Below are 24,903 nucleotides of genomic sequence, written 5' to 3'. Positions count from 1 at the left end.
GAACTTTAAGCTGACATAGTTCAGACATAGAGGGTTGAACGTGAACACCGAGTACAGGGTGAGCATTCGGACAAAGAAATGTAAGCCGACAAACAGGTTCAACCTGTGCGTGTTGTTCGTGTTGGTTGGTTTAAATGGCCTTTACTTTAACCTCACTTTGCTTCTCTACATTTCAGTTCCTGTCATAAATGCATAACTTACGTCTGTAACTTATTTAAACAGTAGTCACTAAATTATAGTAGTTTCTGTATAATACATATTAATAATTCAATGATAATAGCCCATAGTATGTTTCTGGTTTGGAGCTAAACTTTTCTTGTGTTCATATTCCTAGTTAGTACTATTTAGTCTGCCATGGTGTTGATTTTAGGTATGATTTATTCATTTACTATGACAGCACATGGTGCTCTTACCCTGTGTCCCTGTTGCCCCATTCACTGAAATATAATCTGAAACTAATATCTACGGAGATGTTTGATGGTTTGGGGTTTTAAAGGGCAATCAAATAGTTAAGTCCTTCAGAGTGGTTTAATATGAAATATTCCATTATAGAGAAACGGAAAGATTCAGAGTTGTTCACAGTGGTGGTGATGGGAACCAGATGCATTCCAAAGCATATAATACCTCAAAAACCATGACATGGCTGCCATGGATGCCTGAGACATTATTTTACAATAGTTTTGAGATAAGCTTTTTTAAAATGTATTCATGGTGGACAGGTACATGCATGGCAGAAAATACGGCAAAAATAGTCCCAAAAGACTAAATGGCAAAATCTTTTTTTTCCTTCAGATTTACCACTATTTCACTATAACCAGCATTGCATATAAAACTCAGTAGATGCGTTTTGATTAGTAAATAAATGGCTAAGTTACCACAACTGTAAAGAATAAAAGGCCACCACTGTATAGAAATCATAGTCGGTACGTTTTCTGCATCAACATCTACATCAAACCATTCTTAATGACTTTCTTTACATTTCAACCACTGAATTTTGAAAAATCAGTGTAATTCCCCTTTAATCCAAATGAGGATTTTGGAGAATCTGGCAACCGTGCCCCTGAGTTCTCGGTGTATGCTAGCTGGCTGGCTAACTACCTGTAGGCGAAGGACAGGCAGCTGACGGTGAGAAACATATCAGGTACATAGTCCTGTTCTTGTGTCCGTGACTCTTTTAGTCGCGTTTACTAAATGCTGACGGATTAGAAGAACGTTATTAGCGAACGTACCCGTATTTGTTGGTGTGGTTGGTTTACATGACAGGGTTTTGGTCTAATTTGCTAGCAGTAGCTAACGTCAACTAGCCATCTAGCAACTTTGGCTCGTTAACTGCTCTCTGATAAACAAGTACAGTCAACTGGTAGCTCGGTTTTGAGTGTTTTTGCCTGGTCAGTCGGACTTAAACTTGTTTGCTCTCTTAAAATGGAAGTTTTAACACGACATTGAAAAGGTAGGCAATATGACATTATCTGTGTAGCTAGCTAAGTTGGGTAAGCTTAGCTGTCAAGACTGGTGTTAGCATTACTGCAGCTACTATTTGTTAGCCACCAGATTTGCAGAACTTATTGCTAAATTTCTTCAGATGTCACAAATCCCACCGGTGTTTGCAGTTAGATAGACAGTCCGAACATGTTATGCTGATGACATTTGTACCACTAAACCTGCCATGAAGTCATGTAGGTTAATGTATGTCCTTATTTCAGGAGCTGTCCTGAAGTCACAGATAAAAGATGTCTCACAACGACGAGGGATATGTGGTACGCATCCGTGGTTTACCTTGGTCGTGCACACAAGAGGAAGTGGCCTCGTTTTTCTCTGGTAAACTCAAAACCAAGTTAGCTACTTAGTTTTTTTGTTAGTCACTCTCTTAGGGCATGTATTACCAGTCCACTTACCTAACTTCTTACTGAAACAGGTGAAGAAACAGTGAAAATACCCGAGCCTCTCATCTGCTTTAGCCTGTAAGCTATGAAGACAAAGTGTACAATCTGACAATCTCAGTCTCTTTTTTCATCTTGCAGACTGTGACATTGTAGGGAAAGTGAACGGGGTGTGCTTCACCTTCTCCAAGGAGGGAAGGCCCAGTGGAGAGGCTTTTGTCGAGCTAAAAACAGCAGAGGACTTTAAAAAAGCCCTTGCAAAGGATCGTAAATATATGGGCCATCGATATATTGAAGGTAATAGTCTGGTTGTAAGATGTCAATAATATTTACTTGGTGCCATAGAACTCTTTTTGATTGTAGTGCATAAATAATGAAAGCAGCTGCTCGTGCCTCACTGTGCAGTGTTCAAGTCGAACCGCAGTGAGATGGACTGGGTGCTGAAACGCTGTGGCCCAACAGACTATGACAGCTGTAGTGGCTGCATGCTAAGGCTCAGAGGACTGCCTTTCGGCTGCAGTAAAGAGGAAATTGTGCAGTTCTTTGCAGGTATGTTTTCTTACCTGTGCAGTCATTGAAGATACACTGTTAGTTTGCTGATATCTGTAATTGCAGTTGTTAGAACTGTGGAGGGTTTTTAGTTTTTTTGTTGTGAGAGTACTGTCTTCCATTGAAGTCAAACATTAACCTAAGCTTGACCCATGCATTGTGTAAGAACATTATCTTTGCATAGGCAGTTTAACTTGTGACTAACATAGTTTCACGTAACATATCATGAGTAATACATTTAAGTCTGTCAAAAAGAGATTATCCCCTGATGCAACCACAACAAAGATTGCTTTAAGTTATTGTTTTTGTCCAAAACGTTTAGCGTATGATGTAGGAAAATATTTTTAGTGGTGTGCTCTAGGGGTTTTTAATATAGGGAATGATGTAAGGGACTAAATTGGGGGGACTTTTTTTTTCTACACATGAGAATGTTGCTATTTAACATGTCCCCCCCTGTGGGGTTATTTGTCCTTGGGTTAAAGGGTTGAAAATCGTGCCAAATGGGATTACATTGCCGATGGACTACCAGGGGAGGAGCACAGGGGAAGCCTTCGTGCAGTTTGCCTCAAAGGAGATAGCAGAAAAAGCTCTGGGGAAACACAAGGAAAGAATAGGGCACAGGTGGGGCCGGCAAGACTGGGCTGGGTGATAATGCTATCTGTAATGTGGGGTTGGGGGTCATGCATCTTTCTGCTTTAGAAAAAGATGGTATGATCATATTGTTAAACTTGGCATGTATCTCATTGCATTGTTATGGGGGAAGATGTTGAAATAAACAGGAGTAACCTGTATAATTGTCATCATGTGGGGTAAATCACTGCTGAACTAATTTTCAGAGGAGCCTTTTTATGACAGAGGCACTTCAAAAAATCTTTTAAGAGCTGTTCATGCTAAAATACTGCAGTGAGAGTAGAACTGTAGGCACTTTTTCCTCCCTCCCTCTGGTTTCTAAACATTTAGTCATTTATGTTTTCTGTGGTAATTAAATAAATCATTGTTTCTGAAAATTGACTGTAAGCTCTCCTCGTTGCTGTGAAACAAATGCAGTAGTTAAGCGTATGTTTGTTACTAACAACCTATATTTCAAACAAAATCAGGTACATAGAGATATTCAAAAGCAGCCGAAATGAAATCCGTGCATACTATGAAGTGCCCCGAAGAATGATGGGACAGAGGCCTAGTCCATATGACAGACCAATGATGGGTCGTGGGGGCTTCTTTGGTCCTGGACCTGGAAGGGGGGGTGCTGTTATGGACCAGATGCGCAGTGGAGGTGGTTACAGTAGTGGTATGTGTGTGTATTGTTTATCAGGAATTTCTGGTTGTATAAACTTGCAGGCAAAAGACATTTAAGTCTATTTTTATGTTTATTCCAGTTCTATGGTCATTTCAGCTCTGCCATTAAACATCAGTTCCTAGTTTTACTAAAGTTGATGTAGGTCTAATGTTTCCATGTTCTTTAGAAAAATTGCCATTCCTATGAGTTGCTTTAATATTTATTGTACAAAAGATTGTTTAGGTAAACATCCATACATTTATAGGTAATTAGCTTTTAAAAACTTTGAATGGCTTTGCTCCACAGGTTATGGTGGCTTTGACAACTACAATGGCTTCAACAACTACTGCTTTGGTAATGGAATGTTTGAAGAGCGGGCGAGAGGTGACCGAGGAAGAGGAGGGATGGGAGGTCATGGCTACAGCACAGGAGAAGCTAGCTCAGGCTTTCACAGTGGACACTTTGTACATATGAGAGGTCTTCCCTTCCGTGCAACAGAGGCAGACGTAGCCAATGTAAGGCGTGCCTCAAGGTCACCTTCATAATCCCTCTCATGGTTAGTTCAATAGTACACATTTCGCCTTATTTGTACCTTTTGTTCCAGTTCTTTGCTCCACTGAATCCGATACGGGTGCACATTGATGTCGGTCCCAATGGCAAGCCTACTGGAGAGGCAGACGTTGAGTTTGGATCTCATGAAGACGCTGTATCGGCCATGTCAAAAGACAAGAACCACATGCGTACGTGCTTCCCGTTTCATACCTGTTCTAATGTTGCAGAGCCATGTCTGTGTAGTGACCCTTGCATCAGGTTTGGTCAAAGAGCACTCTGCTCTGAGATGATAAATTTTTTTCCCCATCTTCTTATATTTTTTCTCAACATGTTATTTCCCCCCCCACAGAACACCGTTATATAGAGCTTTTCTTGAACTCGACCTCGAGTGGAGCATCTGAAATGGGTTAGTATCACTGTTCTTAGACACTTTCTTATAGTTTGAATACATTGTCAAAAAGTAACTTTCAAACAGCTTGAATGTAATTGCCCTTTTTATTGTAAAAGAAAAATAATATATAATCATAAACAGGTCGTGGCGGTGGTTTCTATGGCAACTCTGGAGGCATGGGCTCTCGAGGAAGTGGACTGAGGGGCATGTTCTGAAGAGAACATTTTACAAGAAGTAATTTTCTGATAGAAGGATCTTTTCTATTGAGATGTATCACATGTTCATATAAAATTTAAGCAGAATTTTTTTCCAGACTCAGAGAGTGGAATTAAAAAGTATAAAGTATATAAATAATTATATATAGGTTGACCAGCAACTGTACATTTTGCTTATTAAATTTTATATTAAATTCTCCTGTGTTTGTTTCACTCGTTACTTTTTTTAAAATCTGTTGTCATCTATGTAGATCTGCAATCTCAAGGGTCACTGTGATGGGCTGCCGTCTTTACTGAATAAGATTAGCAAGCCTTTTTCCCCAGCAAATGAATTGTTTTGGCTGTTAACTGTTTTTCTTGACTAGTCACTTTAAATGCAGACTTGCTGTTCAAGTAATGATTGTCAATTGAATCATTTCTTATAAGTTAAAAAAATGTTCCTTGCAAAATAAACTTTTTAAGTGTTTACAGGTCATTGCAAAACCTTTGTTCTGATTACATGATACCTTTAACATTGCTGTTTTCACAGATGGGGAATATTTGCGTTTTCATTTGATGTATGTTGCATTTCTCTGAAGGACTGTACAAGGCACACCTACATTAAAACAGAAATGTTTATGTAAAATTTAAAAAAATGAAGGAATGTTTCTATTACTTGAAAAATCAAGACGATCATGAAAAGTCCTCAGAACACAATTGCCTAAGTTACTTAAATTGCCTATGTCCACACTGACCTAATTTAACAAATGCCTCTAATTTTAACAAAGCAGTGTAAATGTTAAATATTATGAAGGATGCATTTAAATGGATAATCTATTATTGATGAAGATACTACATGATCCTGATCTACGGTCATGTAAACAAAATTCAGTCCAAAAACATACAGGGAGGGGGAAATAAATCTGTTGCACTGTAAATATTGGCTGCTTTAAAGATTATTTTAAAATCAGGAATAAATCTACTTTATAAACCTGCACTTGCAGCAACATGATTATAGAGTTTGTCAAAATGTCTAAAATACTGCCAAATTTCAAGTGTCTCACTGATCTCTTATCAGAAGATTATAGGCTAGGACCACTTGGAGGGGGGAAGTAAATAAAAGAGAGCATATGAAATGGAAGTATTATCAACTTTAGTAGTTAAAGGCATGTGTACAGTTCAACAGTGTGTTTCACATTTGAAACCTAATGTCAATTTGTTAACCACTGTGTTTAATAACAGTTTACACTTCAATATAAAGATCATAAATATTTACGGTGAGTAGCGTTCCAGTTCTGCACTTTAAAAAAACATGCCTTGGCATATCTGTCTATGCATTATAGTTTGAAATAATACTTTGTTACGCAATGAAAATACTTAATCATTTACAAGACGTGACTGTGCTACTTCATGGATCCACCTTAATAATATTTAAGCAGCATCAAAAGCTTTAGTGCTTCATAGTCATCTTGTGAAAAGGCCCTGGACATATTCATTTGAATACAAAATAAACTAAAACAAGATCTCTGCAGCAATTTCCATAATACACCATTTCATTTCTGACACAGTAAATGAAGAACGTACTGTTTGCCCTCCATCCCTTGGAGGTAACCTTACAGTACAGGCCTGGAATGCTGTCCTAAAATAAGTACCTAACCTATTTGGAATATTAATACACTTTAGTGCTGCTCACTTGTAGTGCTCAAAATATGAATAAGCCATCTATGGTCACTTCTGAGCCTTTAGAAAACAACAGAAACCAATGACCCAGTATGTTCACCACACCCAGTTCCTTCTTTGGGCACTTCACATTATTTTGAACAGCTACCTTGTCGTGTGCTGTTCTGAGGCAGTTCAGAAGAAGCCCCATTAGAAATGTAAACTTCTAACACTGAGGAACAGGTGCAGCCATTTTGGTCACTTTCATTTAACTTGACAAGATGCAGGAAAAAAAATGGTGGTCAGAGTTAAAGCCAACACTGGCCGCTTTGGCAGCACGTAGTTGTGTGTGCATGTGTGTATCTGTGTCTTATGTGGTGTTGGAGGAGCAGCGCTGCAGGAGCAGAGCGTGGCACGTGTCGCAAACTCGGACAGGTTTCGGCGAAGCAGGGAGTGGTAACTCGTTATCCGAGCAGGCATTACAGAAGATCTCCCCACAGTTCCTACAGTGATGCTGCAAAAGGAAGAAAAAAAAAAAAAAAGATTATGAACATGTTGCAAAGTGTGCCATCCATGAAAACCTTCACTTTAGGAATAGAGCATCACTGGCAGTTTTACTTTGAACCTGCTGAATGTTGCAGGCCGTTTTACCCAGATCTCACTGACCATTACAGTCAGTCTTAGTAAGAACCTGCATTCAGTAGTGCACAAAATGACTGTTGTGAGTCATCTCTCCAATACTATCCACTATCTCCAATACATCTCTCCAATACTAAATGTGGCCCTAAAAAAGTATGGTACTAAAATAGTAAACAGCCTAAATGTCAGATCTCATGGTCTGGTATAAAGTCAGTCTGAGATCATATTGTGAAAGCACTTCAACAGATTTATAAACTATGACAAAATCTGATAATTATTTAAATTTTAAGTATCTTCTCTGATGATACACCACTAACAGAATCAGTAACAAACCCAGACCAAACTGAACACTATCTAAAGCTTTAAATTGTTAATCCTAATATACAGTGAGGGAAAACTTTAATAGAAACGTTTTGTTATTCAACATTCTTCCAGTGCGTGTACAGTGGGGCCTAAAAGACTACAAGTGAAAATGCTTCTATTTTGCATTCTTTTCTAATTGAATACATATTCTTTACAAATTACATTATCAGCATAATAATCTGAAGTAAAAGTAGAATCTTTAAAATATTTACATGAACTTCAGAATTTCTTAGTGTTTGTCCCAGATTTGCTCTAATGAGTGTGCTCTTGAGCTGGCACTGATTCTGATCATTAACAGTGACAAAAGCCTCTAACGGGTAGATCGAATCTACCTGAGTCATCTCAGCACGAGCTTCAATGGAAGGATTAGGAATTAAAAAACCTAACCTTTTTGTACAAAGGCCTTAACATGGTCAATTCACAAATTTGCTTAAATGTGATTAGTGCCAGAAATGGTGCATATTTCTTTATTTTACTCATTACATCTTTCTTATTACAGCTTCAAGATGCCTACGGTAAGATGTAATAAACTTTTTTGCAGTATTGTGGTTCAATTACAGCCCATTCCTCATCTTCCTTCAATTCCCCAATGTTACGAGGCTCCTTCTGATGCACTTGCAATTTCAAAATCCTCCATATTCAACGGAATTCAAGTCAGGAGATTGGCCAGGCCACGCAAGCACCATCACCTTCTTTATAAAACCCAGTCTTGAGTTATTTTGGCTGTATGTTTGTGGTCATTGTTTTGTTGATGCACCCATCTTCTCCCTTTTTGGCCGATGAGATCAAATTCTCCTCTCACGCGCACATCCCAGTACATGGCTCCATTCGTGTTTTCTTCAATAATGTGTAATGCCCAGTTCCACTGCAGAGAAGCAGCACCATTTCCTGACGCTCACACCTCTGCACTTCACTGTGGGTATGGTGTTATTGGGATCATATGTGCAACCCTTCTTTCTCCATTCATGAACAGCTGAAATATTGCCAAAGAGTTCTATTTTTGTCCCAAAATTTAGACGTGCACTTCTGTGCTTAATTTAAGCAGAGGATTTTTGCGTGGGGTGTAGGAACAGTGATGACTGCGGTGCACTTCAATGCTCATTGTTCTCTGTGTTACTGCTGTTCCTGCTGATTTCATGTCATCCTGCAACTCTCTTCAAGTGACTGCAGGCTTCTCTTACCTTCCTTATTAGTCTGAGAGAAATCTTGCATGCCCTGCTTAGTTGTGGTTCCATAAACTTTACAACTGCATATTATCAAACCAGATGAACAGACAGGGATGTTTAATCAATTGAGAGTTGATTAGTAGTGATGTCTCTGAGAACTTTAGAAAGCTCCTGAACCTTCACCATGATTGCTACTTGTTGCATTTGCACCAGAATATTTTTATTTTTGCAACATTCATATGTAGAACTTCATTTATTTTTATCCTTTATATGTATGTATATTTTTATATAGTATCTAAATACATTTCCCCATCAATTGTGTTTTTAAATCCATCCATTCATACGCTTATAAATACTTAATTTTTGTTCATATTTACACAGTACAAAGTCAAAACATTATGTGTGTAAATTTGAAGTGGATATATGCACTGGAAGTGTCTTCAATAACAAAAACAAAAGTGTCTCGATACTAGTGCTCCTTCACTGTAACAATCATCATACTTTAGTGGAAAGTTTTTCATGAGAAGTCATTTTTTAAATATTCTGATATACGTTTAGGTGACTGAATTGTGGTTCATGCTCTGACCTTTCTCCTGGAGATGGAGAACTCCTTTTCACAAAGCTTGCAATGTGTGGCGTCTTTGTCCTTAAGCCACACCTGCCCACCCTAAAATAGTAACAAACAGTTTATCCCATCTGCATTAGTTACAGTGGCAGATTAAACCTTGCATTGTGTTACCTCCTTAATGAATGAAATCAGAAAATGTAGGCACAGCACATACCTGAAGAGCTTTATTGGCCTCCTTTATGTCCTCAATTTTCAGTTTTGACCTGACATGAGAAACCGTGCACACAGGTAAAATATGGATCGCATGAATGAATTCATGCTGTAAAAGCAGCTATACAGAACTATAATAAATAAATCAATCTGTAAATAAATTTGGTGGATATAGGGGATAACCTACTCGCTGAGTTTACAGCCTAGCTCCTCCAGAGCCTGCTCCTGTTCTTCACAAATCCCCTTCAGCTGCGTGTTTTCATCCTGCAATCTGTGAAACTCCTGAGAACACAGCAAGACAATTCAAACTTCTTCACCATCACTATGAGACACAGGCTTAAATAGGTACATTTGTATGTCATCAAACAAATGATTACCCTTCACAATCATGGGGAAACATTTATATAGCGCATATTAACAGGTATTTGAGTTTATAGTGCAGATGTAACAGAAGTGAATGCATCCTTCTGTTTGGTTTAGCTCAGACTTAACCGTGTCTACATATCTTCAGATCATACTGATGAACAGAAAAAGTGCAAAAGAATGGTTGTATTTACTTTTTTGAGTGCATTAATTTGCTGAGCCTCAGCACTCAGCTGGGCGACGGTGTCTCGTTCTCGCTCTAGGTCATTCTGTAAGGTTTGCCTCCACTCTCTCTCAATTTTCAAGTCAGTTTCCAGCTGCAACCTGCAGAAAATGGAAACGGTTCAATTTAAACAGCTATTCACAGATTCACCTCTTCGATAATTGTTCAAGAATTCAAATCATAATGGCATTGAACTTTTTTGGGAAAAACAAAAAAAAACAAACAAAAAATAAAACAACAATGCCAGTCATCTAAACTCTGACAGGGCCTCTAATTAGGACCAGGCACTGCTGATAATACAGAAAAAGAGAAGCAGAAGGAAGAAGGAAAATAAACTGACTGGGGTAAAAGTGAAGTAAGTTGCTAAACTTACATCTGCTTCTCTCTCTGGGCTATCTGCTTTTGGAGGCTGTCTGCTTTGTTGGCGAAGTCCTGCTTGAATCGGCGCATTCCGTCCTCAGCGCTCAGACGGTCCCTCTCGGCGTCCTGCAATCTGGTGTAATTCAAACCAACTGGGTAAAACTGAGGCTCCGATCACAAGGGAAAGGGGGTGGGAATGGAATGGAACAAATGGCCAAAATAAAAAGAGGGCTAAGAGTCGACAGGCAAGCTACCTCACCATAGACCGGTAACAAATACGCAAATAGCCAGACAAAAGAAAAGAGACTGAAAATTTAAAAGAGGTTAGATCACAGTTAAGGGCACTGTTTATTTTGTTTTTTGTTGCCTGAAACATTTGGATAAATATCCTTTCTTATAAGAACGTAGAATAATGTTACTAAAGTAATGTTCAGCCTTGTTAAACAAGTATAAGTACCACTGAAAATGTAAAGAAATCGTCCAATACATGTTTAGGAATATTTTAAAACACCTAAATTTATTGATGATCTGGATAAAAGACACAGCATATTCATTGTTTTCTCTTGTTAAAGTTGTACAGTCATATGTATACCATATTACAGTACCATGAGAGAGAACTTTGCTGGAATCACTAAACAATATGTGGAAAAAAACAATAACCACTATTAAACAAAACCTAAAAATAGGCTAATATAGAACAGCCAAACCCATTACTTTCACGACATTGCATATTCCCAAACACCTTGTGTTACATGACAAACAGGAACTTTATCTTAATATCAGAAGGAAATATCTTTGACGAGTTTGTACTGATGTTCCGTATCTGTACTGGCACATTTTACAAATGACATGGCAAGAGTTCGTGTTTGGCTGAGCAGGTCTTTATCGCTGATTTTATTGAATGCAGTGAAAGATTTCAATATCACAGTGAGGGGGAAAATGGTTGTGTTAACACAGGGCAGAGGATGAGGAAAAGAAAAGAAAAAAGGGAAGAACAAAAAGGGAAAGAGGATGTAAACATCAGTGAATTTCATCCAAAGCTTTGAAAAATTGTTAAGCAATGCACTTGTTAAAATTATCACAAATAAGATGGCAGTAAATCAACGGAGAAGAAAGGGAGGGATGGTGAGTGTGGACAGAGACATGAACGAGCCTGACAGCACCACGTCACACAACCCAATAAACACAAAACACTAACGCATGAGCGGCCAGGTGAAATAAAGTCATTCAGTACATCTTCAAGTCACACAACATGCAAAACGCTGTGCATGCTAGCCTGGCCAATAAGCAAAATACTGGAGCCTCATAGGTCAAGTCCCATTAGGCTTATGCTGACAGTATTCAATGCGAACCTAAAACACACACATTTCCACAGGTGCATTCAGACTAGCAGTTGATAGACTATATACAAATCCTGGTTTCATTTTTTTTGCAACAAACATTCACAGAAACATACAATAACACTTCTCAGGGCTGGCAATAAAAACCTCTATAAACATCCCACTAAGGTAAAATCAATGCTGAGACACTGAAGTGGGGTATTACAATCTTCAATTCCTAAAAAATTTGAACAGTATGTGAAATACTAATAAAAACAGAAGGCATTCATTAGTAGATTGTTTTTATAACAAATGTAAATATACACTAATTTGTTGCCACCTTTCTCTTTAACATCACTAAATAATCATCTAAAAACTAAAGACCAATTGGTCCAGTTTTGAAAGTGTTTTTTTTTTGCCATTATTTCATTTTACAAGTCTTGAGCTGTGCAAACATACATGGCCTTCACTGTCGCATTTTGCATTTTATTAGGTGCCCCATATTTTCAATGGGAAACAGGTCTGGACTGCAGGCAGGCCAGTCAAGCACCCGCACTCTCTAATTATGCAGCCACACCGTTGGAACACAACGTGGCTTAACGTTCTCATGCCGAAATAAGGACGATATCCCTCAAACAGATGTCTAGAAGACAGCATATGTTGCTCCAGAATCTGTATATATCATTCAGCGTTAATGGTGTCTTCACAGACGTGCAAGTTACCTATACCATGGGCACCAATACACCCCCACACCAAGACAGACGCTGGCTTTTGAACTTTATACAGGTAACAGTGTGGATTATGCACTGTAGAGGGTGAGATGCCTAAAATCCTTGCAATCACAAACTGAGTAACGTTGCTTGTTTAACAGCTGGATTATTTGTTGACAGATTTTTTCGGCAAAGTGGCAAGGCTCGACCTATCCTATAAAGAACTAGGCCTTTCCTAGATGCTCCTTTTAAACCCAACCATGACTGCATCGCCTGTTTAAGATGTTTTTGAACATTTCACACTGCTGTTCTAGTCTTAAACTGTCCCTTTCACAACTTTTTGGAACATGTTGCAGGCATCAGTTTCAGAATGAGCGTATCTTCGCAAAAAAAGAGAAGATAAAACAAACTCAAAGTCAAAGTGGATTTACAAATCACTGCTTTCTGCTTTTATTTCCATTTCCCATACTGTCCCAACCTGTTTAGAAATTGAGGTTTGTAGTATTCTTGATTTACGTCCACCGGAAGAAACCTTTTCTACTGCTGTGTGCACTAATCTGAATGCACCTCAGGAATATGGTTTTGCATTACACCAGGCAACTTATGTTTCCATATGATTTTGAATGTCACTCACCTTTGCTCTAGCTGCCTCATAGTAGCCGTTATCTGATTGGTCTTCTCCTCCAGTCGTGCAATCATATCATTTTTCTGTTTCATGCCATCATCAGAGGACTGTTGATGATAATGAAATTAGGTATAGTTAGTTACAATAAAGGAGAAACTCAATTTAACTGTCTTTTGCTTTAAAGAAGTGAATCTGGTAGTAAGGATACCTGCATTTTTTGGTACATTTCCACATTTATGGCCTTAACCTCATCCAGCTGTTGCCGAAGTCCAATCAAAGTATCCTGCTTTTCATGGATGTCCTTCTCCAACAGCTTCATGGCCAGTTCCATCTCCTGCTTCATGCTCACTTGCACCACCAACTCATTCTCCACATCCTAGAATGCAAATATATTTTACTTACTTAATTTATAAATTAAATGTTGATGGACATTGTTGTTCTAATACTACTGTATTCAGAAACTCCAGAAAATCTTCCCTTGCTCTTACATAGTGCATACCATAATACTGAATCATGGCTTTTGTCTGTATACAGTTAAGACAATATGTGGTGTGCCTAAGGGTTCAGTGTTGTGACCTCTTAATTTTCAAAATCGTTAATGTGCAAAAAATTAATTAAAGGTTATTTAGGAAGCAGCTGTCGCTTTTGGGCACAGCTGAGTTCAGACCTGCCGGAGCTGGCACTCTTCCCTCAGCTGCCGTCTTGCCTCATTGTACATTTCGTCCAGGCCCTGCCTGGACTGCTTATATGTGTCCAGCTCGCAGTTCACATCTCCCTTTGTAACCTGCACACAGAAGAGCAAAATTTGTTAGACTCAGACTAACTTTGATAAATCCATACCTAAATGGTGGAAAATCTAAAATTACATTCAATTGAATAATCCAACCTAATCAGCTGAATTACATTAAGGACACTTACCTGTAAAGCTAAATATACATTTAATTAGCTCTTACTAAAGCAAGGCCAAGAATTAAGAACATATGCTATTTTTGGCTATGTTTGTAGAAAAAACAAATCATGATGAATGTTACCTCAAGGCGTTGCTGAGCCTTCATGAGAATTACTGAGTTCTCTGTCCTTAGCTGGTGGTTTTCTTCCTGCAGTTTGATGATGTTGTTTTTTGCTATTGCCAGCTACAGAAAAAAGAACATTGCTGATGCCATATCTACCTGTATAGATCACAATATGCATTCTTGATTCCTGGAAATCACAGTACCTCCTCAATGAGTTTAGAATTGGATTTCTCTAACGAGTCCACACGTCCCTGCAGACCCTGAACAGTGGAACTAAGGTAGGGAAACAGTATTAGATGTAGCTTTAAAGACACTGAGGCACATAAAAATGCCTGAAGTACAAAATAGATTCAGAAATTAATGCCATCATGCATCTCTTACATGCAAATGTTAGAGAAAAATGTATGCTCACTTGAGCTGTCGGTTTAACTCTTCAACATAGTTCTTCTGGTCCAATATTGCTGCAATTTGTCCATTTCTGTTTAAGGAACAGTTAAGTAGGATAAAATTAGATGTGTGAGGTACATCACATGTAATATTCTGAAAAGAGTAAAGCTCTGTTCCCCTTCCCACAGTCTGAAAGGAGGCTATATGCTAATACAGTAACCACAAAAGACACTTTTCAGAAGCTTACTTCAAAAAATTCTTACCTTTCTTCAGTTCTGTAGTCATCTATGTCATTTTTCAAGTACATGGAGAAGTCAATCACCCCAACCTGAGGGATTCAAAAACGTCATATGAACTTAATAAAACTGGAATACCACATCAGCTTTACATAACTAAATATATTCCTACTTCACATAGATACACTGAGAGGCCTGTTTATAATGCTAAAAATATACTTTACAAGTTGATGCTAGCTTTCTGAAATGGATTGCTATGAAGCACATATGCATTGCCAGCAGTGCTCCACCAATTGAATTCTATACAGTCAGATCTATACATACCTGAACACTGAAAAAGTTTATTATTTTAACTGTCTGCCTGTCTGAGCTCAAAGACATTCAGCTTTAATTTTAGGGTATTTACATCCAAATCGAGTGAAAGGTGTAGATATTATAACCAATTTCATACACAGCCCCTCGGTTTTTAGGGGCTCAAATGTAACTGGGCAAACTAATAACCAAATTGTAATTTTTAATACTTGGTTTCAGTCACCACACGCTGGGTTTCTTCACTTGTGATGTTCTGCTGGCTTTGCAGCTGTCTTCACTTTCTGCATGTCCTTTGAGTGTTTTACCTTCGGTTTTGCCTTCAGTAAGTGAAATGCATGCCCTATTGATCTGAGGTGAATGTTTTCCACTGGAGAACATTCCAGCTCTTTGCCTTAAAAAAGCTGCTTTCACAGTAAGGTTAAGGACATTGTCCATCTGCACTGTGAAGTGCCATCTAATAAACTCTAAAGCACCTGGCTGTATCTGTACAGAATTCTGCTGCTTTTGTCAGCAGGCACCTTACAAATATATACAAGGGAACAAGTTCCACTGGCAGCCATGCATGTCCACGCCAAAACACTACCTCTACCATGTGTCCCTTATCCATACTCTTCTTTTCCTATCATCCTTGTACAAGTTGATCTTTGTATCATCTGTCCATAGGATTTTGTTCCAGAACTATACAGGCATTTTTAGATGTATTCTTGGCAAACCATTATTGGGTCTTCCTGTTTTGAAGCTTAGAAACGGTTTACATTTTTGGTTACACCTCTTGAATGTTGACTTTGACACAGATACACCTACCTCCTGGAGGCTGTTCTTGATCTGGCCAACTGTTGTGGGTTTTTCCTTCACCACGGAAAGAATTCTTCTGTCATCAACCACAGTTGTTTTCCATGGTCCTCTGGGCCTTTTTGTGTTTTTTGAGCTCACCACTGCATTCTTTCTTTTTAAGAATGTACCAGACCATTGATTTGGTCACACAATATTTTTGCTGTCTGTCTGATGACTATGTTTTGATTTTTTAGCCTAATGATTGCTTGCTTTCCTGACAGTGACAGCTCTGTGGACTTTGTATTGAGAGTTAACAGCAAGAAAACCCAAATCCAACTGCCACACTTGAAATCAACTGTAGACCTTTTTATCTGCTTTCCTGTAAGTGAAATAATTAGGGAATAACAAATTTGGCCATGGCCAATTATTCCAATTATTTTTGAGCCTCTAAAAATCGGAGAGCTACGTATGAAGATGGCTGTAATACCTACAATGTTCATCCAATTTGGATGTAAATACCCTCAAGTTAAAGCTTAAAGTCTGCACTTTGAGCTCATATTCATTACTCAATTCAATTCCAATAAGCTGTGGTAAAGTATGATTGTGCTTAACATGTATATGAGCACAGAACTTTAGAACTGTCCATGCTGCTAAACAGAACATTTGCAGTGTACGTTTACAGTAAAGCAGTCTAAATTTAGACTCTGATCCCCTCCTGGTATTAGAGGACCTAATCAAAGCCAAGAGCATCCCAGCATTAAGTTGAATTTTCACCTAGTGTACATGTCCTAATATTGTGGCCTCACAGTGTAAAAATCAAAGAAAAGTTTTTGTACTTGTGTATCCAGGTCCTCGCCCTTCACGCACAGGTTGGCATCGATGACGTTGAGTCCCACCAGGAGACCAACGATGACGGCTCCCTCCTCTTCCAGCATGACTGCCGAGCTCTCATAGAAATCACTATACACAAAAAAAAGCTGACAGTGAACTTATGAAATGTGAACTGATCCTTTAAAATTGGCTTTACCACATCCTTTAAAACACAAATAAAAGGAAGAGAGTGTGGGGGTGGAGTGTTGCTGTGTTAAAGGGCTACACAATAGGAACTTAATCGTTAGAGAAACTACTCTCCATCTGCTGCATCTGTAGCTTACTGTACTGACTACCATAGATAGTTTTGATGCATTCCCATGTATTTAGAAAAGAACTAAAAACCTCTTGAATTGAAACATACAGAAGCCATGGGGCAGTTGCTGAATTTTACTACACTATATAACACAAATTCAACAACCATCATACTCTTAATACAGGAATTAGAATGAGATGGATTTGTGATAATCTCTTACCAAAGCTGTTCTATTTAAGCTTTATGCAAATTTTAAACACTAGAGCAACACATAAAAAAAACAGTTCCTGTTACTTCGACTTTCCCTAAGGTTTTCTGTCGTCTGTATGATCAGTCAGAAAGTCTGTGAATACTCTGTCAACACAACTATGCTATAAATGAACAGAATTCATGTCACAAATTTTGGGACAGAATTTAGCAACTGCCAAGTGTCTTCTACTTTGAGTGAGTTTTGCGTCAAAGGCAAAACTGTCTGCTTTCTAAATACAAGGAAATGTTTTAAAATTGTTGCCAGTGGTAATTAACAATATGCTAGCACAAGAAGCAGACAGAGATTATGTACAGTATGCAAAGCAAAGACTGATTCTGGCAGAATTTGACTGAGAACCAACTGCTCAACTCCAACCCCTTCCCCAAGTACTGCAGATCAGTTTAATATTACAGATTGTCAAGTGTCCCCATCTTGGACCATGTAGATTAAAAAAGTCCCTCACCTCAATATGTCTTTCCTGGTGATGAGAACACGCAGGTAGTCTGCTAATCTTTTCTGCATCAGTGCCAGTCTCAGCCATGCCCGAGCTCTGCCCAGCGGAGTCCTGACAGACAAACACAAACACAATGTGAAAAAGGGTTCTTCCACATAGTCCACAGTCAAGTAAAACACAGTGCTTTAACAGGCTGAGACATTCAGGAGTGAAGTGTTACTGAAGTAAGGAACAGAATTTGTGGTGCATCCAGCAAAGGTTTGCTCTTTATCCAGTTACTTCTGCGCTAAACACACCGGACTTAAACACAAATATAATACTAATCACTTTTATTTTGGGCTCTGGAATGGATATTTAGATTTTACTAATATTTAAAACCACTATTTAATAATTTTACTTATTGTACCCCGGAAGAGCGTTAAAATTTCTGCACTTTATTCATGTTACTGCATTTGTAACCCACTACAAAAAACTGCTACATTTGTCCGTAACATTAATTCAGGTGGATTTAGTCCTAATTTCTACATTTTATAAGAACTTTATGTATCAGCGTTGGCAGATATGCACATGAATTTAAGAATGGCATTGCCCCACAATTCCCGTATGCATCAGTAGTTATAAAGTAAATGAAAAAAAATTAAGTATCCACCCTTACTTTACATATTCCAGCCTCAAGTGTAGAATGTCACAGATACAGAATGTAGTATTACATAATTATTATTATCATTTAATCATCATTATATCGATTGGTATTTTTCATACCACTCTCTCTATGTATCTCGCTTGCCAGCCTTACCAACAGTGTGATATTTGCAACATGCAAATTGTTTGTTTTATTTATTTGATTGTTTTGGGAGATAAGAGTGCCCAATGGAAAACATCTGTGTACGATCACTTCGAGGTGGCTTGACGTGCACACTTGCACAAAAAGAGGTGAAAAGGAGTATTTCAGAAGGCTGAGAGTGAAGCTTGAACCCAGTCCCCCTTTGTGCCAGTGCTCCAGAGCTACACAGAGCTTTGAAAATGACATTTTTTTCTGTTGCAGGTTTCATTTGTGTCAGGGAAGTTGAACTGAAATTTGCACTTCCCCTTTCAGTTCTATAGTGTCTCTGAAGAGCAGCGACAGGAAAAAGACAGTGGAGTGGTGGGTGTTTTCCACAGATGTCCGCAGGTTTCATTTGTGCATATGGTACCTTTCTTATTTTAAAATTAATTTACTGTGATACCTCAGGGGAACAAGCTCAGCAGACTCAGATAGATCTCTATCTGAAACAGAGAATTCCACATGCAGAGCTTGTGAGTAAGAACTGAATGCACCAGAAGGCTGCTGGCTGACCAGCCCAACAGTTTTTCAGTGAACAGCCCTGAACCTGAGCTATTTCACACATGTGTGTCAGAAACAAGGGAATGACAACAATAAAACAATGTCACTTTAAAATGTACTAAGCATGATAATATGGCAATGGCATTAGTAAGCATGCTTTGATCCATACTTGAGGCCAGGTAAGTCACGAACGCTAGCTGCAATCTCCCCTGCCTCTGGGCACAGCTTCTCCACCATCTCCAGAGGCCCCCACAACGACTTGTTGTATCCAAGAAACGTCTTCTTTACTAAAGCCCAAAGAAAAACATGCTTGCTAAACAGCACAGAACCAAATCCTTATGCACACAAACCATCACAAGTAAACATTACCAAGTGAATCATTTCAAAAGAACCCATGTGTCAGGGCTCCAAACAGTGTATTGTAGTGTTATGTGTGTTCTTCCCCATCTAGAGCAGATTTCCTTGCATGACCATCTGTATACTGCCAAAAATAATGAGGAAACACGTCAACTAGGACTAACAATATTTCAGGTGATTCATTTTACAAGTGATTATGCTGGAAACAGTGATTTCTAATTGGAAAATATTTTGAGCTGGTTTCCAGACATACACTCTTAGCAAAAAGGGTCTAATGATTCATAACAGTGGAACGCTTCTTTTAAAAGGGTTCTTTGAAGAACCATGTACAGCTCTTTTTCGTCATAGAGTATAACCAACTGACCGTGCAAAGACCATCTATGCATTCAAACGGTTCTTTGAGTGTTCATGAATCTATATAGCAGTGGTCCTCAAACCTGCCCCCAGGCAGTCTGTATTTTAGCTCCAACCCATCTCGCAATGCATAGGAAGAGAGGAAAACCATGGACTGGTTTCAGAAACACTGATACACAGAACCATTGCCTTTACTAAAGAACCTATGAAGAAAATGTTTTAAGAGTGTAGATTAAGCTTGGGCAGGAGCTGAAATTACTTATTAAAAGTACTGACAACATTCAGAATACAAGAGTACAAGCTACTGCCACTCCTTTTAGCTATGCAATGTTCTTTGGCCATTTTTATATATGACAGTATGTCACAGAATGTCAGAGACCACATAAGCAAGTCTATTTGAGCTTACTTAACTCAGCACAGTTTGAGGCAAATGTGCAGTGCAGTTTACACAGTGCTAATTAGAGGAATATATCCATTATTTTATTAGCTATAAAGAAGCAACCTTCAGACACCAAACATGTCTTGGCTGATGGACTACATTTGGGGCAATAAGTAAATATGTACACATTTCTTTTTTTGGCCAAACCACAGTCATTTTCAGGCCAAAAACTCTCTTTGGAGAACCCCTATTAACTGTACACTCTTGTCCACAGTGAGGCTTAATCTACGTCTGGAAAACTGACTGCTGTACCTTTGAGGCCATGCTTCAGACAGTGCTCCATGACAACAAAGAACTGCTGCAGAGGGGGGTAGTCAGAGTCCAGGGTTCGTCCGAAGCTGAGAGCCGACTCAATCAGACCTTTAATGCTGAGCTTGGCCATGTTGAGCAAGTTGGCCCTTTCCATTGCCATAGGGTCGCGGAAAGCTGGAAGACAAAGCAAACAAAGCAGCTGCTGACAGAGAAACAACATTGTGGTTCTGAAACTCTCATCTGTTTCTTTAATGACTATTTCCCTCACAAATAACAGTATTACTTTAGAGGTGCTTTTGAGGGAAAAATGCACATTAAACCATGAATTTATTCACAATAATTAGCAAGAGGCAAAGCCGAATGGAATCAGTAGCCAAGTGAGTTAGTCAGACAAGCTAAACTTTAACCTGTGAGTAACTGAAAACATTTGGGGTGTGCGTGTGTGTGTGTGTGTGTGTGTGTGTGTGTGTGTGTGTGTGTGTTAACTGATCCATGCAGCAGTGAGAAGTTCCGTTGGGCATCACATTTCATATTCTTTGCTCATGAAGCCCACAGTCAAGACAGCAGAGAGACAGATATGAAAGACAAACAAACTAAAAGCTTTCTAAAATATAGGCATTTTAAGAAATGTTGCTATGCAAAAAAAAAAAAATTTAATTACAATAAAACAGTAAACCTACACGTCTTCTGAGTTTTTATATGTGATGTTAATTAAGATAAAACAGCCGAAAATCTGAAATAATAAGTTCCCTTTGGTAAACAGCAACACCCTGCATAAATAGATTTAAACAATATGCTATAGGTCAAAATCTGATATTAAAACTATCATAAAATAGTGCCACCAGGCATCAGGCAATTATTTATTTATAACCATTTCATATGATGACTTTCTGTGAGGTAGCTTGTGAGGCATGAAAAGCTTCGGACACCTGGTTCCTCAGTAAGTTTTTCTAGATTGGCAGATTTCACATCACACCATTAATCGAAAAAAAATATATTTAACTTCCCATTAACTACTAAATTGTCTTGTCTAACCCGGACAGAAGAGCCAGAGTACTTCACTGACAGTATAAGATTTGATTTGATCACCACATGTGAAATGTAGCTGGATGTGTGAAGTCTATTTAGTTTAGTTCTCCTGCAATGAGAAATAACACCTCTGTCAGGCCACTGAAGAAACTGCCAACTGCCATCAACATGCAGAAATCACTTTTGAGAACATCACATGTATTAATGAATGTAGGTGACGTCTTCACAGAGTTGGGAGGGGGGCATCAATAGCGCTGTGTCCAGCTGTTGCCCCAGTGGTTACAACACTCACCACGCTGTGGCCCGTAAGACAATTTATCGTATTACTAAAGATCTAATTTAGCCCATCTGACACGTTTCTAGTGCAAAAATAGTCCATAATGCTGCTGTTTTCACCTTTATTGTTCGCAGTTAAGCGATGACATCATACTAACTGGAGAATAACAGAACAGCATAGGAGTCCCCACAGTGAAGCCCCCTGTCCCCTCAGCCGAGCTCCCATCAGAGAGAGCTGCGTGGGTTTCTTTGCTGGAGAACACGGGTTTGATTCTCCATGTTCATCCAGAGATAGTGAAGTGAAACAGAAGCTGAAACGTTTTAGTCGCACAATCGGGTTTTGACGGCTGCATAGCCTACACAAATATTCCATCACAACAACAACAGCAATAAAAATATGAGATGCTACGCGGTGCTGATGACTGATCAATACTCGTCAACGTTAATTTAGAAACGTTTCTCCTCTCAGCTTTTGGACTTCGATCCCAAAACAGCCCAAACGGCAGTGTTTGAAACAGCACGGTGGAATATTATCAGTTCAGCGTTACTAAAGCTTTATTAACAATATTAACGGAAATGCCTTAACGGGTCTTAGCAGCCTAAATCTGTCTCTCAGAAACGAGAAGTTAGGTTAGCTAACCTAGCAGCAGCCCCCTGTCAGTAACGGGTCCGCTATCGTTATCCTCCTCCGACCACCAGCACTGAGCTCTTGTGCTTTATCGAGGAGAAACCTCAGCTCTTACCCGTACCGCTCCACTCGTGTGGTGGAAACGGGGAGGCTTTCGGCTCGGCGGCCTTGGGGAGACCATGGATGCCCCCAGAGATGGTCTCTGACGCTTTCCGAGCTAAAGCGAATATGGGCGCTTGCCACCTCCCGTCTCCGGGCTTCACACCGGCCTTCTCCCCGCCACCCTTCTCCTCCTGCAGCCGCAGGATGCCGAACACATGCGGCTTCTCCTTACTGCCCTCCGCCTCGGCCAGGCTCATCTCCGGCTCCGCAGGTGTGGCCATGGCGGAAAGGAAAAGCGAATCTCTCCCACAGACAGACAGACTTTCACCTGACAACAACCGACGTGGACATCCCGGACGACGGCGGAGGTGGCGGCTGCAGAATGAACTGTACGGACGCGTAATTACTACCGAAAAACGCTTATTACTGTCGGCCAAAACCCGTTAAAACCGCAACGTGTGTACATTTAAGCAGGAGGTTAAATGTGGGCGCTCGGAATAAAGCGCCACATCGCGGGTTTGTTTACAGCGGCTCCACGCTAACGTCATAGAAAATACACTGGCAGTTCGCCGCCCTCTGCCGGCGGCATGAAGAATTACAATGTAAATACAATTAAATTTTCTCTGAGGAGAAAAAGATTTAAAGACTCCTCTGGTGGGCCACACTGGGTAGTGCAGATATAATGTGTGAGAATCAGCATATTATCTGCAATTTAGTGGACAAGATGCCCTTTTCCTAAATCTTATCTTATCCATAAAGTGAATATAGCCTATGTGGTCGCTCACCCTGACAAAGACCAGCCTACTGCATGATCTGTTCAATGGTGGATCTTTGCTTGCATCTCTGTAACTTTTTGACCAAAGTGATCCTATATCTGGGGGTATTTCATAAAACGGGATTTATCATTTATCCAGATAACTTAAGTCTAAAATCAAAGCCAAAAGGGGAAGATGCACATAACCGAACAATCCATTTTAACTGTAAACTTTAGTCCACGATTAGATTATAATTAAATTACATTACACTGGCTCAACCTCTGAGGGTGCCGCTTCTATTGGACAGTCTGCACATCAGGCTGACATAATCCAGCTAAACTGAGAAATCCTGCTTTGTAAAACACCCCCCTTTAACTCAGAGCAGACCACAACACAGTGGTACAGGCCGCTGTATCTTACCCTGACAGTAGGCCAGGCGCTCCATGCTCTCACTGTGTGTGATGCCCCAGCGGTGCAGACTCTGAGGGGAGTACATTTCAGCTCGTTCTCCTTATTCCACAGTTCGGTCAATCCTTTATCTTGACCTCACCCTGTGTCCACTCCACTCTGGATCTGCAGACCAAACACAAAGATTGTTTTCTTCAAACCAGCACTACTAAAAACAGGAGTGGTCTCAAGCTGAAGACAATCTTCAAACTGGAGCTTATCAGTACAAGGTGGGCTGTTTAAGCTGCAAGAGACATAGACATTACTTGACTTATATAACAAGCCTAGACTGTTTCTGCTGCCAAGTCATCTTGTGAACACAAGTAAGCATGAAATATTAACTGTACTGCTGACACACATGCACTGATTTGGATCCTTTCCCCCTGCTGGATTTGCACATTCAACACCATGTTAGTCCTGCCTCTCATGCTGCTGCCCTGCCCTTTGACTGTCATATGACTGTTATTTCCTGCGTCTTTTTTTCCCCGCCTGTTGGACAATCCCTCATGTGGATGGAGATTAGTACGGATGTGAGCTCAGGGCAGGAAAAAAAACACAGAAACAACCCCGACAGCTGATGAGAAGCCATGTATCAAAATGACCACACATGTTCAGAGCGCGCGTGCCTGCAGAAAGCAGGAAACAAACACTGTCCCTGCTGTGGCACCAGCCTGTGCAATAAAATACACGTGACTCCTCAGAATCAGAGGCAGTCAGCAGCTTTCAAAAGGCTCACACACTCAGACTTACCCCTGCACGGCGGTGCTCAGGCCGGACGCTGCTGTGTGGGGCTGGGACGGCTGGGACGGCGGCTGAGAGGCGGTGGAGCCTCATTTGCTGCAGTAGCGGCCGGGCCGGGCGGGGAGGAGATATCTCCGCTGGAGCGCGGAGTGCAGCAGGGGCAGCGGGAGCGGAGCCAGGGGGAGGAGCTGCACTCACACCGGGGCGGGCATCAACACAGAGGGGCAGGGCTACAGACATGAGCCAAGCAGCCAATCAGAGGCAGGCTCAGCGTTGAGGAAGTGGTGCTGAGTGGCGCTGCACTACAAGGTTATTCTGAAGAAAATGTAGCCTTAAAAAAATCTCTTTTTATTAACAAAATTATTAATTAACTTGACAGATATTCAGTAATTCTTATGAGCTTTTCCAATATTATTTCGTTCTAATCCTGTGTATTTTATTTTGTTAGTTATCTGAAATGTTTGAATTCCGCGAATGTTCAGTTCTGGGGAAAAAAGCAAGGATAGTTCCTATTTTTTCCTGTTTATCTTATTTAAGGATATTTATCAAGCAGAAAAGGAGAAAAACCGCCTGGGAATGAGATTCACCCTCATGTTGCTC

At 39.8% G+C, this 24,903-nt stretch overlaps 2 protein-coding genes across 7 annotated transcripts; one reads left to right on the top strand and one right to left on the bottom strand.

Annotated features, from left to right (window-relative positions):
• Positions 1-1,038: 1,038 nt before the first annotated feature.
• hnrnph3 (heterogeneous nuclear ribonucleoprotein H3 (2H9)) lies at positions 1,039-5,491 on the top strand. Of its 3 annotated transcripts, none has more exons than XM_036574453.1 (10): positions 1,039-1,141; positions 1,704-1,818; positions 2,022-2,177; positions 2,286-2,429; positions 2,912-3,050; positions 3,527-3,717; positions 4,012-4,220; positions 4,310-4,445; positions 4,607-4,663; positions 4,790-5,491. In XM_036574453.1, exons 2-10 carry the CDS (start codon positions 1,731-1,733, stop codon positions 4,861-4,863), a joined length of 1,194 nt encoding a protein of 397 aa, XP_036430346.1. In that variant the 5' UTR covers positions 1,039-1,141; positions 1,704-1,730; the 3' UTR covers positions 4,864-5,491. The 3 variants fall into 3 exon arrangements, with proteins under 3 accessions (XP_036430346.1, XP_036430347.1, XP_036430348.1); XM_036574454.1 differs by having other exon boundaries at positions 1,047-1,125; XM_036574455.1 differs by lacking the exon at positions 1,039-1,141 and adding an exon at positions 1,180-1,450.
• Positions 5,492-5,978: 487 nt separating this feature from the next.
• rufy2 (RUN and FYVE domain containing 2) lies at positions 5,979-24,418 on the bottom strand. Of its 4 annotated transcripts, none has more exons than XM_036574451.1 (19): positions 24,313-24,418; positions 23,536-23,688; positions 20,326-20,499; positions 19,093-19,210; positions 17,609-17,710; positions 16,606-16,729; positions 14,711-14,775; positions 14,473-14,538; positions 14,264-14,333; positions 14,079-14,180; positions 13,715-13,831; positions 13,256-13,423; positions 13,057-13,154; positions 10,407-10,526; positions 10,005-10,134; positions 9,635-9,729; positions 9,452-9,500; positions 9,256-9,336; positions 5,979-7,015 (listed from the first exon to the last, which is right to left on the bottom strand). In XM_036574451.1, the coding sequence occupies exons 2-19, from the start codon at positions 23,609-23,611 to the stop codon at positions 6,872-6,874; spliced, it is 1,899 nt and encodes a 632-aa protein (XP_036430344.1). In that variant the 5' UTR covers positions 23,612-23,688; positions 24,313-24,418; the 3' UTR covers positions 5,979-6,871. The 4 variants fall into 4 exon arrangements, with proteins under 4 accessions (XP_036430344.1, XP_036430343.1, XP_036430342.1 ...); XM_036574450.1 differs by lacking the exon at positions 24,313-24,418 and adding an exon at positions 23,921-24,015; XM_036574449.1 differs by lacking the exons at positions 23,536-23,688; positions 24,313-24,418 and adding an exon at positions 22,374-22,923.
• Between the last annotated feature and the right edge of the window lie 485 nt (positions 24,419-24,903).

Source organism: Colossoma macropomum, unplaced genomic scaffold (genome assembly GCF_904425465.1).
Source record: "Colossoma macropomum unplaced genomic scaffold, Colossoma_macropomum, whole genome shotgun sequence".
Lineage (NCBI taxonomy): Eukaryota > Metazoa > Chordata > Actinopteri > Characiformes > Serrasalmidae > Colossoma > Colossoma macropomum.
The sequence above is the reverse complement of the archived record's forward strand: the minus strand, read 5'-3'. Positions and strand labels throughout refer to the sequence as shown.